The sequence below is a fragment of the Chinchilla lanigera genome, unplaced genomic scaffold, assembly GCF_000276665.1.
Source record: "Chinchilla lanigera isolate Chin_1 unplaced genomic scaffold, ChiLan1.0 scaffold00011, whole genome shotgun sequence".
Taxonomy (NCBI): domain Eukaryota; kingdom Metazoa; phylum Chordata; class Mammalia; order Rodentia; family Chinchillidae; genus Chinchilla; species Chinchilla lanigera.
The window spans coordinates 4,101,322-4,116,991 of record NW_004955412.1 but is presented as its reverse complement, the minus strand read 5'-3'; the positions used below and the strand labels follow the sequence as shown (position 1 = coordinate 4,116,991).

Here is a 15,670-nt window from a genome sequence, read left to right as displayed (position 1 = left end):
ACCTGTACTCCTAGGACTTGGGAGCTGAGGCAGGAGGGTTGTCGCAAGTTTGAGGCCAGCCTGGACTACATAGTGTGCTAAGGCCACCCTGAACTGCAAAGCAAGACCTTGTCTTAAAAAACAAACAAACAACAACAACAACAAAAAACCCAAATCAAACAAATAAAAAAAAAAAAAAAAACAAAAAAAAACCCAAGAAATGAATATTGTTATAATATTATCAAATTTATTGATAGCCAAATTTTATCAGTTGTCTCAATATTACTATGTATCTCATTTTGTTTTTTATTCAAGATTTTATAATTTATGAAATAGTATGTCAATAGATTTTCTCAAAGTCTGGCGTTGTGGTTTTCTCCATTGTATTTGTTATCCCTCCCATTTTGTTGCGTCATGAATAACACCTCTGGTCTTACTCCAAGCTGATAAATGTATTTTTTTTTTTTTTTTTGGTTTTGGTTTTTCTCCGGCACCGGGAACCGAACTCATGACCTTGTGCTTGCCAGGCAGGCGTTTTTGCCGCTGAGCTAAATCCCCAGCCCCGCTGATAAATGTATTAACTAAGATACAGATACAGAGGCTTACAAAATGTTGCTGGAGACTTTATTCGGGTGGATAATTCTACTTGAGAATGAGTGTCCAAAAGTTAATGCTCATACTCACTCAAATGAACACTAAATTTTTACATAATATTTTAATGAAAATTTCCTAATACTTGATCAGGTATTTGCATATATAATTAAACATCTGCTTCCTTTCTTGACTACCTTGATGAAATGGTTACTTTCTTGGACCTTCATAAAATCTTTCTTCCTTTAACCGGTTATTCCTTTCTCATATAATGGGTGTGGTGGTGGATATGTGGCTAGGCTGGAATCCTGCCCCTGCCAACTTGTACTGTTAGGCAAGTCACTTAAATTTTCTCTGTAAAGCAGGAACAATTCCACCTACTTATTTGATTGTTATTAAGATTAAACAAGATATATGTGAAGTCCTTTTGACTGTGCTGGATATATAGGAAAGGCTCAGTGGAGTCAAGCAAGCTAACAACAACAATGATCAAGGAAATTTATTTAGAAATCAGTGAACATTAAATTTTAATCTCAAAAGTATCTTTTTAAACTTACCATTATCTAACCATAAGGGTAATCAACATAAGAGAGAAGTATTCCCAACTAGTGGAATATCAGCTTAAAAGCAATGCTGTATCCCCAAGTATGGTGAGCAAGGTATTAGTTGAGGCAAGGGAATTTCACAATTAAGTAAATTCTGATGAGAATATAAATTACTTTCTGGATTTAGGGAAATTCTACAAATGTGAGCAAATTACTAGGGTTCATGCTAATTTGAGGATTATACAGAAATCAAAGTTAAATCAGAAAACTCTCAAAAATCATGGAACTGTACAACCCATCATTCAGTTTTCATGAGCTTTAGATCATCTTTCAGGGGGACCATCAAATTAAGCCTATTATGTTAAGACTTACCTGAATATGATGGTACCCTGATCTGGGAACTAGCTGTTCCATCCCCTCCTTCGCTGTATGCTCGGATTTCAATGATATAGACTCCAGCATCAGGGAGAGGCACTACCGCTTGAGGTTTTTGTGTTTCAATAACTTGGCTGTCGCTGTGACCCTCTTGCCTATAAAAAACCTGTCAGTGACAACAGAAGTTTAAACATCTGATAGTCTATTGAGAACTACGAACGTTTACTGACCATGTAGCACAGCATACACCACATTCTGAGTTAAGGACAAAGAGTTTACTGCTTATGTAGGTAAGCAAAGTAATGAAGTCCTGCATGCGTTAGGTCCTGCCATGGGAGTATGCACCCCAGGAGCTGTGACCGTGCGGACAGTTTGATCCTGAGATCAAATGCAGGGAGCATTTCCCATAGGAGGTGGTACTTGAGTTAAATATTTAAGGAGGATTATAGTTTACCAGTTAGAGAGGACTTGCAGACAGATACGAGGAGATTAGAAAACGTACCTAACTTTAAGAAACCATGGCGTTAGGGCATGGAATGGAGGGTAGATGCATGGGAAGAGTGAGAGATGAGGCTGGAGAAGGAGGTGCTGGGGAAACAGGTCCTAACAATCGTTAGCCTTGGTGACTGAAATGAATAAACAGCATCCTGCGGGAGGCTGGGAAGCTCTCATCTCCAAATTGTTGAAAAGAGTCAGCAGAAAATAACTTCAGCATATGAACATTCTTTACGTTGGAAATGCTTCAGTAGTTAAAATTTTATTTTTTATTCTGGTAGTGGTTTGCTTTTCAGTAAGCCGGCTTGTGGACACATTGGATAGTATAGTTAAGGCTTTTTGACTTCTGACCATGGTACTATAATAGGACATATGTGCGTAAGCACATATATGCACAAGAAAAGTGCAAATGACACACTATTGTTCTGAGTTGAGGTATTAGAAAACTAAGTCCATTGTTAAATTTAGGCAGTTCATATCCACCATGAGCCTAGTTAAGGTGGAAATTTCATTAGCAAGTTGGTATTCTGATGATCACTTGAGAGCTCTTTCACTGTTATTCCTATGCTTTGCCTCTCTAATAATAGTCCAATATAAATCCAATTGGAGTTATAATAGTTAAATAAAAGCAATTAAGATATGTTCAAATGCATTTTGTTCATTTTCACTGTTTTTATGCATTTGCATAATCATTGGTATTATAATATGATTGCTTTGCATAATGGAAATAGTGGTGGTTTTGTAGTCCTACAAATGTGAATTCCAAATAATTTCCTACAAAAAGAAGTAAAGCAGTGCTAAACTAGTCTCCTGCACATGCCTGCCTGGGTGTATTTGGGCAAACTACTAGCCTTTCTCAACTTATATTTTCTTTCCTATGCACTGGAAGGAATACCACCTACTTCATGGATTTGCTGGAAGAATGAAATGAGAAGGTGTATATCAAATATGTAGCACAGGACCTGGCTCATATAAGCTTCATAGGAGAAAGCTACTCCTTCTGTTATTATCATTTTTCACTGGCAATACAGCAATATTTTAGTTGCATTATAAAAATTTGGGAAAGCTAGATAAAAATTTACGTATACTTTTTCTAGTGCAAAATGTGCTTTGAGCTTTGAACTAACTGTCAAACAAGAAAGTAATCCTTAGAATAGCAATACATTCATATATTAAAACTTGCTTGTACTTAGTTCTGCCTTCTGTGTTTTAATAATGTATTTTCTCTTCATCTTTCATGCATTTAAATTTACTTCAGAGGTTTTAGAGGCAAGTGACTTTTCTATGAAGGTATAATGTGTTGTACAGTTATATCTATTGAAATTCCTTTTGAGAAGAATTCCGTAGCCTCAGTGCAAGGTGTTAAGAGCATTACCAAATACATATTGGGCATCTCGTGAAGGCCATGCACAATACTAGAGATTCATTATAAAACATGGTTCTTGATCTCATAACACTAAACCGTAGTATCAGAGACAGAACAGCAGGGCAACACAGTGTGGTATGTACTGTAACGGGAAGCATATTTGGTGGTATAGTTGGCATACAGTGAATACTTAGATTTGGGGAGTCAGAAACACTTCTGGGAGGATGCAGCATCTTTAGGTTTAAAAATGACAACTGTAGAAGGATTTATGGTTCTGATTTTGACTGTAGCAGTGTAATGAATTAGAATTTGATCATCTACATGAAGTAACTAGAAATCAAATTTATGGAAATGGGAGAGTATGTAAATTGGTGAGGATTGGCAGGGGAGTAACTGTTTTAGAGGACACTGTTATTATGGTCCAATAAATTACAATTTTATGACAAAGAAAAACGCAGCCAGGAGAGCATATCTAATGTTGCCGTGTGAAATCCAGAGCTGAAGAGAAATTTGTGGATCAATTGAGATTTAGGCAAAAGGTAAAGGTAGCAAAAAAAGTCAGTTAATGGTCACACAAGGAGTTTGAGATGAAATGTAGTTTTTACGGATAAGTCCTCATAGCTGCAGTGCTGTGTGACAGTAAACACACCATGTGAAAAGTTACATTGAGTTAATGGTTAGTCTTTGGCGCTTTAGGGAATTTTGGCTCAATTTAAAATTCTGACTTAGAAAAAAAGGATGAGAATAAGAAACACGAGAAGATTTAAGGAGTTATCAGGGCATGTCAAAATAGTTATTGACAGTAAGCCAGCCAGGGAGTTCTTAGAGTCTGTACATTTATAGAATGGCAGTTGCAATGACAGCTGTCTTTACGCATAAAGAAAATAGTCTAATGTAATGTCAAGACTGCCCTCAAACTCTATTTTAAAAACAAGAGCTTTGGGTTATTCAAAAAGATGATCCTAAACAAAAATTTAATTGGTACTGCTATTCTCAAAGGCATGATCTGGAAATGTCTGTTCTGTATGACGTACAGCAACAAAATATTAAAGGGGACATGCTAAAAATATAACAGAATAAATTTTTGCTGGCTGTACCACAAGTGTCCCTGAGAAAAATAGATCCTATTAAAGTGGAGGCTGATTTCTCAGCTAAGCATTCTGAGAATAGTTGATGGGACAATTCCTGTACTACAGGGCAAGTAATCTAAAGCCCCCGGGGTCAACAGGGTGGATCGAGCATCACAAATCAGAATCAGATGAACGAAAGGTGAGAAACACGAGTACCTCTGAGGAGCCACTAGCTACTGGGGGAGGGGAGGCTGAAGGACCTTTCTGAGAACAGGGCTCTTTACAGGCAAAGTTCAGCTGTTTGTTTTTGTCATCTTCTCTCTACCTTATCCATCTCCCCAACATTTCCCGATAATTTCCCTCGTATACATACTTGACATTATGTGAGCAAGTCCCGGTGTGTTTCATTAAAAGTTATGAAAAACATCAAGTGGAACCAAATGTAGATTGTATAATAATGAATCTCATGTACTCATTACCCAAATTAGGCCATTATATGCGAATCTGGTTAATTTATAGAAACAGAGGAAGAAGTGGAGTGCCATATTTGGAATAGAAGATGAAAGAAAATCTGTATAATACAGGAAGTGAAAATAAGAATGGCTGTAGACTTATAATCTCCTGGAGGCTACAAGGAGTAGTACTGGGCTTCCCAATTCTCCACGGGGTGAAACACGACATCTGAACAAATTTACATGCATCTCAGGAGTCTGGAAGGCCCCATCTGATGCTCAGGTTGCACAAACAAAATAAAATTTTCTGTCGTCTCGGCAGATCCTAGGACAAGTAAACTGTGGGTCTGATTTCCTGCTCCTCTCCCTAGCTCTGTAAACAGATAGAAAGTGAGGGCTGGGAGAGCAAGATGAAGGTGAAGGCATTGTCAGCCTAGGAAAGAATGATTTCTAGATGTAGACTATCAAATGGAATGTTATTTTTTTCCTAGTTTAGAGCCTGAAGCTCTTGTTCTGAATTCTTACTGATTACTTGTGTCTTTTTCTGAATGGGAAAAGTTTCTCTTTAGGGAAGTGGGCATTTGCACAAATAAAAGCACATCCTCTGGGCATGGGGTACTTGTTTGCCTTTTCACATCACATAAAAATCTGTATGAGGAAAACAAGGTGGAGATAAAATAGCTCCTCACTTTATAATTTTGGTAAATGTCTGTCATTGTGTAAATAATAACAGAAACTGCATTCTCAAGATCGCTAGGAAGAATTGTGGCTGAATACACCTTAGTTCACAGTTTTCCCTGTGAACTAACTATTTTTTTAGTGATGCTAACTACAGATTTATAACACATGCCCACGCTGGTGAGAACTGTGGATGTGAACTCCAAACTAACGGAGTTAGCAGAATAACAGGTTCTTCATTTAAAAATATTTTGGGGAAGACACATCAAGTTGGGAAAACTTTCACTTGAAGTTTTTTTTTTTTTTTTTTACCTTTCCTAACCACTTATAAATAATGTATTGGTAAAATATATGATTGATTCCACATTGGGAAGTATATATAAAATAAGATGGCATCTGTTAATTGACCCAAAAACAGCAATAAGTATACTAAATAAGTCATCAAATTTGATTCAGTTTGTGAGGAGGCGAGTTATTTTGAATGGGAGTAATTTGCTGTGTTAATGTTAACAATTTGCTGTGTTAATGTTACAATCAGGGTTTTCTACAAGGGACAACTCTTCCCCAGCACTTTCCTTGTTCTTCCTGACTCTGTTCCTTTTTCTGATAATGAAAACTGGTATTTTGAAATGTTGCTATTAAATCAAGACTCCTTATGCACAGTCCCAAGAAGTCCAGAATGGCTCCATCAATTTCAAAGATAAAGCAGTGAGAAACTTCACCCCTAAGGTAAGGCTTCGTGTTTATGAATGGACTCAGTTTTAATGCAGCACAGATGGCTCGATCTCTTCCTTCTGTTACAGAATTCATGTTCACTTTTGAGGGTCCTGCTAAGACTTTGTGTTAGGGAGACTATCTTTTCTCTGAATATCTATTCTTTCATGATCTCTTTCTCTGGTAATATCTTATTCATGTTGCTCATCCCTCCATCTCTGAAATCAAGTTAAGTAAGATCTTTGCTGCCATGGTTGAACATGGTGTCTCCAAAATTCAGGTGTCGCCAATGTGATATGCAGAGGCAGGTCCTTTAAAAGCGGAATTAGGTCCTGAGGGGTACTGCCCCGGTGAATGGGAGTAAGGGTCTGATCAAGTCCTCACGAGCCTCTGGCCCTTTTGACCATTCAGCTTCTGAAGTGTGAGGACACAGAGTTCCCCTCTAGGGCAGAACAAATGTGCTGGAGCCTGATCTCAGGCCTCTCAACCTCTAGATCTGTGAAAGAATAAGTTAATTTTATCTATAAATTACCCAGTCTCGGATATTCTTCTATAGCAGCACAAGTGGACTAAGGGTATGGTTTCTTAGAAAATGGATTAATGTCAAATACTTATTTTATAATACGCTAATGTGGTTTACATTATGAGAATGAATTTTATCTTATACACAATATTTTAATAAAAGAAGGGTTTAGTGGACTAAATAGGGTTAAGTATATGGACCACATTCATTTTCCCTCTACCTTTTTCACTTCTCACTTATTTTCAAAATCTGGAAAACTTGTAGGTGAAGAATTTTCTGACTTTATTAATTGGAAACTGGACTCACCTTCTCCTCCTCTTTTCTTTTTTAAAGAAAGGGTCTTATCCTGGAGTCCAGACTGGTTTTGAGCTCACAGGTTCCAGCATGTAGCCCAGGCTAGCTTCTGACTTGTAATCTTCCTGCCTTATCCTCCTCAGTTCTGGGATCACAGGCTTGACATGTCAAGCCTGGGATAATGACATTCCCCTTTAATATTCCAATTAATTGTGCAAAGTCTCCCTTTCCTTGATTGTCAGCAATCCTCTTACCTCAAACTTTCTAAGAATATCAGAGGTAATTTTTCTTAATGGATCAGTCCTGTCTCAAATTACTGTTATGGATGATATATTGCATCAACTTGGGGAGTCTAGAGGTAAGGCTAAGTGACTCAGCAGGGAGCCAGGGTGCTTACTTTGTATACATCCTGAGTCTGTGGAAGAGGAGGGCATGGAGATTATGTGAGTGCTACTCGCCCTGTGGGTGGGGGTAGCCTGCTTACAGTGTAAGAGAATGAAAGAGGCTGCTTGCTGCCATTCCTCCCTGTTGCTCTTGTTGCTTTGCTATGTTCTGTCACCGTGAACGTTTGCCCTCTGCCGTGTGCCACTCTGCCTTGAAGCCAGCCATATATGGACTGAAACCTCCACAAACTGTGAGCTAAATAACCTTTCCTTCCTTAATTCTGGGCGTTGGGCATTTTGTCTCAGCAATGAGAGAAGAGAGAAAAGTAACTAAGACAATTACCTTATGGACAGAGAAATGATTAGTGTGCTGTGTCCTTATGGCTGTTAAAATTCTGTGACTGCCATATGCTCTATGCTTAAGAGGCGGTCCACCGTCATCACGGCGCCACTCTCGACCTGGCCCTGCTTTTTGGGATATAGTAGCAATCAGATGGAATGCTTGCTTCTTTTGATTCTTGTGTCCAACCTGGCCATCTCGTCTTTCTGTACCTCCCTCCAGATGAACAACCAGTTAACATCCGTGTGGAGACCCGTGCTTAGGCTGTATGTGTTTTCAAAGTCAAGCTTAGAAGATGGGGTTCCAAATCTGTTCTCCAGGTTCACACCTCTTTACTTTTCAGTTCAGCAACTATTTGTCGTTACATTCCTGTCCCATTGTCCCTGTGTCAGGAGGACTTTTCATCCTTAGCAACTGCCCTGTGTAAACTAGAATTTCTGGGGTGAATCCAGGCTCTGTGTCCAGCCTGGTGACCAGTGAGAAGTCAGCTTTCTTTCAAGGGCCCTTTGCGCCAGTCGCCCTGTCACTCAGGACTGTCCCATAGAGAAGAGATTTTAGTGTGGTTGCAAAACAGAAAGTTTGGAGTCTCCACTTGTGATTGGCAGACTCCTTCTTAGAAAGCAGTCATTCTTCTCAAGGATGTAAGAAAGTACAACCCTTTTGAGGAAAAGAGAAGAAAAAATTCTCCCGGCAGTGTGCGCCTCCTTATCCTCAGCTATACGGCTGAGATGGACTGTGACTGTGATCCTCCCACAGGAGGAAGCTGTTCGAAGGCAACCTGTGTTGTCTTCGTTAAGAGAAAACTGGCGGCAACTTTTAGTTATGTTTCTTTTATTTTAAATCTTTTACCTTGGCCAGGCATTCTTCTCCCATAACAATTAGAAAACAAATGGGATTTTTAAATGAATACCTTATAAATGTTAAGCATTTTAAACAAGCAATCAAATTCCTCAAATCATTCTGTATGATAAGCACTATTACTGCTCTTTTACCATTGTTGAATTTAAGGACATGAACCCAGAGAGGTTAAACAACCACTTCAAAGCTGTTCAACTACAGTTCGAGCTGAAGTCTGCCTGACTCAGGCCAGTGGTCTTTTTTTTTTTTTACCGCACTCCCACAAATGGACAATTCATGCTGGGAAGTATGCATACACACATTAGATGAATATAGATGAGTAATTGCATGACACTCCTAATTGGGTCAAACTAATTTACTTAGCAATTTTAAAAGCATGGAGGATGAAGAGACAAATAGAATAGAGTCACAGAGACCAGTCAAGGCCCACTGCGTCACATATGAGATGTAAGAGCAGGAACGGAAGACAGAGGAATCACCTGTGAGCAAACAGTGGGTGCATCCAGCCTGGGGACCCCACGCCCAACTGCATGGGTTCAGCTAGTCAGGCAGATTTCTCTGTTCTCACATGGGTCTTCTCTGTCTCTCTCTGTCTCTGTGTCTCTCTGTCTGTCTCTGTCTCCCCCCGCCTTTTGCATTCTACTTTGCCTTGCCAGATGGGGATATTGCGGGCCATAGTTCTCATGATACTATTCTAATTCTAGAATGCCCTGTCAACACTTTGGCAATACCTCTACCCCTAAAAACTGAAGAGTGTATTAGCTTTAGAGGGGAAGTTGTGAGAACATAATCTTTTAGGAAAGTGTATAAGAGAACAAGGCTCAGGGAAAGGTCTGGAAAATGACTCACCTACCTTTTCCCAAAAGATCAAATTTACTATTTTTGAGGATTAGGGACAGATTTGAGTGTATGTGGTTTTGAGCATGACAGTGTCTGATCCATACTAATTACAGTAGGAAATGCGACAGGTCATTTTTTTTTATTTTAAAGAGAAAAAATAGAACAATTTCAAAACAAGATAAGATGGTAACAATAGACAGGTCATATCTTAAAATAATGAGACTAATTACCATAAAATATATATTGCATTTATAACTGCTTCAGTTTTTAGCTTCAGAATATTAACACTTTATAGACAAAATGCTGTGCTACCATCTCAGATAGCAGAAAATCTACGTGTAAGCTGTGTTACTGTCTAAATATTGTCATTAAAATATTTTCAAACCCACTATAAATAATATTGAACTAATAATATTGCACAGAGTTGAAGGCAATAAGTAGAAGCTGATATTATGGAACAGTAATTTGAAATTAGGTCAACTCAGTATACGTGCACATATTTTAATCTCAGAGACAAAGTTATTTCTCAAAAACAAGACGTGCAGATGTTTCATAGTTTCACATCTCTTGTTGGCATGCGGCAGGATGAACGTATGTAAGCGATATATCTGGTTTGGAGTTTGTGATCTCTTTCCATGGACTCTCTCCTATTTTGTGTGCCGACCCGTTCCCTCCCTGTGTTTCTTTGGTGATGGTCTCTCTGTGCAGTCTAAAACGTGCAGTCTCTGCCATCTGCCAGCAGTTTGCTGGGAGGGTGTGTCAGGACCTTCTGCCTGGCACCACGCATCACGGAGCTGTCTTCCTACTGAACTATCTTCGCCCCACATTCAGATTATTGCTGCTTTTCCTATCCCTGTTCCTTCACTTCCTATGCCTTGTGCAGTTCAAACTCAGTTTGACTTCCCCACCTTTAGAAAAACTTCCATTATCAGACATGGGTTAAAAATGACTTCCAGAAGACAGCTTGCTAGTGGGTCTTTTTACACCTCAATAACGGTCCATCCTCATAGTTACAAGTTTTGAGTTGAGTGTGTAAGCCAGAGATGAAGAAATACTCACCTTGTAACCCAGGACTTCAGATTCGTTGGCTAAAGGTCTGACGGGCTCCCAGCCCAGAGAAACCTGAGGCCCTTGCTGCTCCCACCTGAGGTTGCTGGGTGCTTCACTAGGGGCTACAAGTAAAAAGAGAGAGCGAACTGACAGGGATCCTCAAATACATTTCTTCACATAAATCTTTCCCAGTACTTCAATTTTTTCACGTGTTCACTAATTGGCTGACACTACAGGCTCCCTTCCAGCGGGAGTCAGATAAGGAGGGTTTTGCTCCACGAGTGTCATTTTAATAGCTACTCTACTGAGCTTTTGAACTTGAATCTTTTTATCTCCCTCCTGTGTCAAAATCGCTTGGCCTTGTTTCACAGGAAGAGAACCTTTATCTACTGTGAATGCAAAATTTTTCTGAGCTGGTTTTGGAATTCAGCTCTAAGCACTGAAGCAAGACTATGAATTGGAACTCCCCTTTGCATGCGTATTATGTACCTCACACAGCTTCAAGAAATGCGAAAAGATGCTGCCCTTTTGTCTGAGACAAACAAGAAGCCCGGGTCACTTACGGGATTTCTTGGTGGTTGCACTCACTTCACTGCTCGGCGGCCCGTATCCCGCTCCGTTGTAAGCCCTCACTGTGAAGTGGTACAGCGTGTTCCCTTCCAGTCCTGTCAGGATGACGAATGACTCGTTCCCCCTGGTTTTGACTGTTTCTGCTGCATCTTCTTGTTCCATGTCTTTCCAGTAACCAACCTGTCAATGCGTTATCACAAGACAAATTAATTTTAAGGTTTCCCCTGGGACCGTGACTGCTTGGACGTTGTTGTCCTTTTAGAGGTTGCTGGAGGCCCCGGGAGGGAGAATCCCCCTCCTGTGACCCTGTTATCAAGCCTTACTAATGAGGTTATGCCTGCTTTTCACTGTGAGAGCTGCAGCACCACTGCTACAGTAGTCAGCAGGGCAGCAAAACCCGGTCACACGAAAGGGCTGCAACTGCACCCTGCTGTGAGGGAAGGATCACTCAGAGAATAGAAGGGCTTTTTCTCTTGAAGGTTATCTGAGCCATTTACCATTTATTCAAATCCATGAAAATTCAAATAAATTATCTGAGAAAGAAGCGTTAATAACATTTCCTCTTAGGCTTCACAAAAAGATGAATCACACAAGGTGTATCACGGAATGGAGAGGAGGTAAGAGCACCATGATGAATTGGGATTGTTCACATGTAGAGAAACACAATGTAAGTGTAGAGGAGGGAGGCAGAAGTCCACAGCCTTCTAGTAAAGCTCAGCTGTGCATGAGATCGTCTCCTTTGGTTGCGAGGTGACTGCTCTCCAAGCAGACTCGATCCCTTTGTTAGACTCAGTAAGGCTGTGACGCTGAGGCTTGACTTCGCTCTCATACAAGAGCTTGGCACAGTGTCAGTGCATGAAGAGCTGGCTTTGTACCCAGCCCTAAGGCTCTGTGGTGAAAGTAGTTCATCGCCGCAGCCACGTCCTTTTCTTTCAAGTGGCGTGTCTTCTGCAGAATCCGGAGAGCAGAACACAACGTTTCTCGGCTTCTGTTTCAGCTAAGGTTGCCGGTAGACAGTGTGGGCCAGGAGGAGTTAGGGGTCTGGAGATATTCTAGCGCACGCTGAGGATTGCCACTTCTAGTTGTCATCACAGAAAGTGGCAAGTCAGCATAGCCCTGATCTCCAGAATGAGCACATGGAGCCCCAGGACATTTTAAGGGCCCCAGCCAGCCTTGGTGCCAGCTGGATGCAGAGGAAGCAAACAATAGGGAGAGGAGGGAGGAAGTCACAGTCGAAACTCCAGCTTTATGAAATGAAAAGTTCAGTAGTTAGCCATATTTTTTCCTGGTAATAGTTTGGATAAGTGGTTTCTGTGAGTATGAAACGATATCAGCCTCGCTTTTTCTTCTGGTGTTGTGTATATTGGCAGGTAACTTTCTAAGTTTTTTCTTTACAGGAGTGACTTTTTGTCCTCAGATGGACAGATTAACAGCTGGGACAACTTTCTTTGGTTTTCGCTCTTGAGGAGAGGATGACTGCACTTTGATTTGTACTGCAGATATCTGCACTATGTTAGCATGGAACATTGTTGTTAATGACTGATGCTTTTGGAGAGTTGGGTGCAGCAAGGGTGTGTATGAATACTGAGTAATCAAAGAGATGGAGCACAGTAGTTAGCGACATCTATTTTACGCTTAATCTAGATTCCTTTTCTATACTAAAGAAGATAGAAAACTAAAATTCATTTTTCAAGGACTTCCTTGCAGTCAAGGTTCGGGGTAGGTCTTAGGTTCAGCTACTCAGAGGCAGGTGCATGAAATTTGAAATCCGAAGTGAGATGAAGGGCAGCCCTTTGCCACTTCTGCCTTGTTGCTGGTGAGCAGGGTAATGGAAGCACTTTTTCTTTGTTTCCCCTTGCAGCACCATTAATACATGTCTCATTGCCTGGCCATTGCCTTGATGGGAATCGATAAACAGGGCACAGGGAATGCAAATTATTGCGGGCCTGGTGGGACTGTGGAACTGGCAACCGTAAGGAGTCCCCAGGACGAGGATGGTTTCCTCTATGTCATAACATACAAATCATGGCGGTTTTCTAGCCAAGTCAGCAGCACGCGCTTCTGCAGCTGATGCTTTTCTCCTTGTAGAAGTCAGCCTTGTGTTTTGTGGTTAGTCGTAAAGATTGGATTTGAGAATCATTCTTGAAAGATCACCCGGCATTTATGTTAATTTAATTCTCAATGATTTTGTAAACCCTTTAATACCCATCATAAAACACTTCTCACTGAAGCTAGTTGGAGTAATTGAACTCTTCACAGCTGAACCCTGCTAGATATATCTATGGAGATCTCTAATTTATACATAAAAATAGGCTAATAAAGTGATCAAATCCTATTTTTCAGCCCTGTCTCTTCACCGATTGAATAAGAGTACATAGCTGACTAACTGAACTTCAGAAAGCTGGTTTTAAAAAGCTGGAAGCCTATAGCACAGACTTTTATATTCTTTGAGGTCCATTGTTTCCAACTCCAGAGCTAGCTTATCTTATTTAATGTCTGGGCATAGTTTTACAGGAAAAAAAATCTAAGTTATTTTCTAGTTACAAGAAGTTGTTAGATGAAAAAATGCATCTCTCTCCTTTCCAGGGATATATCTGATTCCCTGTTCTCTGACTCAATATTCCTTAACTAGTAAGATCACTTTCAATATTATTGAGGGAGCTGAATGTGATTAAATTAAACTAATTATATAGGTTTTGATACAAATAGATTTTACTATAAATTTTGGACTCTTAAATGTGGCATTTTTAATGTCCTGGTTAACCACAACAAAATTAAACATCCCAGGAGAATACAAAATATTTCTTAAGCAACAAATTGTGAGAAAAAATATTCTGTCTCTACCACCTGAAACCCAGAGGGTGAGATTTTCCAGTTTTGAAACAACCATTCATTCTTGCTCTTGGTAGTACATAGAACAATGGAACATCAAAAAAGAATGAGAGAGTTGATAATTCACAAGGAAAGTATAATTATTTATCGTTTTATGTGGGAGGAGATTGGAGTGAATGTAGTGCTTCTTTAGAGTTTGCTAAACTAGAATTGAGGTTATAAAGTACTAAAGTTGAAACTCTCTTCTTTGGGTTTCTTTCCCAGGTATAGATTTCACATACTCATAAGCTTTGAGCCCTTTACCTAATCACTTATAATGAAGTGAAAACATTAAGGAGCTGGTGATATAGCTCAGTGGCACAGCACCTGCCTGACAAGTACAAGGTCCTGAGTTCAATTCCTGGTACCAAAAAAAAAAAAAAAAATTAAGGAGGTATAAATATTTATAATTTGAAGCATACAGAATCTATTTCATTGCCCTCACATAATTGTTTTCTTTTTTGTGTGTCCCTCCCTACATTTTATGTACATTTAACATATTTGTGACAATATTGTACCAATAATACCGATATTTTCTTGCTTTCAATGTCTAACATTACAGTTGCACATAAGTACTTTCCCACTACAAAACAACATTCTGTCGTATGCCTGTGTAACACATTTGATCATTATCCTACTATGGAACATTTGGATGACTTCCAGCTTTTGCTCTTTTAATTAAAATGTTGTCATGGATATCTTCATGTACATTGTTTACTACTACTAAATTAATTCCCTGTAATAGATCACAAAAAGTGATTACAGGTTCCCAAATTATAAAGTTTTTAAATACAAAATCCTATACTGATTTTCAAATACTTTACACTAATTTTTTATTCCAAGTAAAGGGTGTACATTTAAGAAATTCTCCAAACTTTTGCAAAATCATGGGTTTAAAGCCGGAAGACTAGATTTTTTGTTTGTTTGTTTTTGTTTTTGGTATCTATAAGCTGCATGTAATGGGACAAGTTACTTAACCAGTGACTCTCTGTACTTCCATTTTAAAAATAAACAAAATAATCCTTACTTTGTTTTCATGAATTCTAACTATTTGAGCGATTCTGTTTCCTAGTACTTTAATATTGCTTTCTGTGGTTACTTTGAAGCATGTTTCCCCTCTTTAATACTATTTTTAAGATTATTCTTATTTAAAACTGAAATGCTACATCCTTTTATTATTGTCAGGCACAAAGTATGAAATCTGAATTACATAACAACTTTAAGAGTATAGATTTCAAATTTAAATCTATAGGATTGCTCTTCATAGTATATACTTAATTCTTTCAAAGTCGATTCTCCCAGGTAATGATTACTTTCCTGTGCACAGAGTAGTGTATATTTTATGTTTTGGTAGGGTAAGTCTAAGATATTCATATTATACATAATCCATTTCCCTTATATTGTATAATAGGATCTAAAATCATGATGTCTGCCACATGCAGTTCATGATTAGTGGGTAAGCTGTGCACTTTCCCTAATCTTCATTTAGTTACATAAACGTCATTGGAAAAAACTTCCCAATGTTTCGTTTTCTCATCCAATTTTCCCACTCTGTAAAGGCTTTTTCAAGAATAATTTCAAATTCACAGGAAAATTAAGATAAAGAAATGACCCGAATTTCCTTCCCAATTACCAACATCTCTCATTAGAGCGGCACACTAACTGCAACATGTGAA

At 39.1% G+C, this 15,670-nt stretch overlaps 1 protein-coding gene across 1 annotated transcript in view; it reads right to left on the bottom strand.

The window, feature by feature from the left end:
* Positions 1-15,670, bottom strand: part of Cntn5 (contactin 5) — a 1,017,390-nt gene that overhangs the window by 5,493 nt on the left and 996,227 nt on the right. Inside the window, exons 23-25 of the mRNA XM_005377960.1 lie at positions 11,117-11,303; positions 10,563-10,675; positions 1,488-1,656 (exon numbers count right to left, since the gene is read on the bottom strand). Of these exons, the coding sequence (XP_005378017.1) occupies positions 1,488-1,656; positions 10,563-10,675; positions 11,117-11,303 (469 nt within the window). The remainder of the gene's footprint in view (positions 1-1,487; positions 1,657-10,562; positions 10,676-11,116; positions 11,304-15,670) is intronic.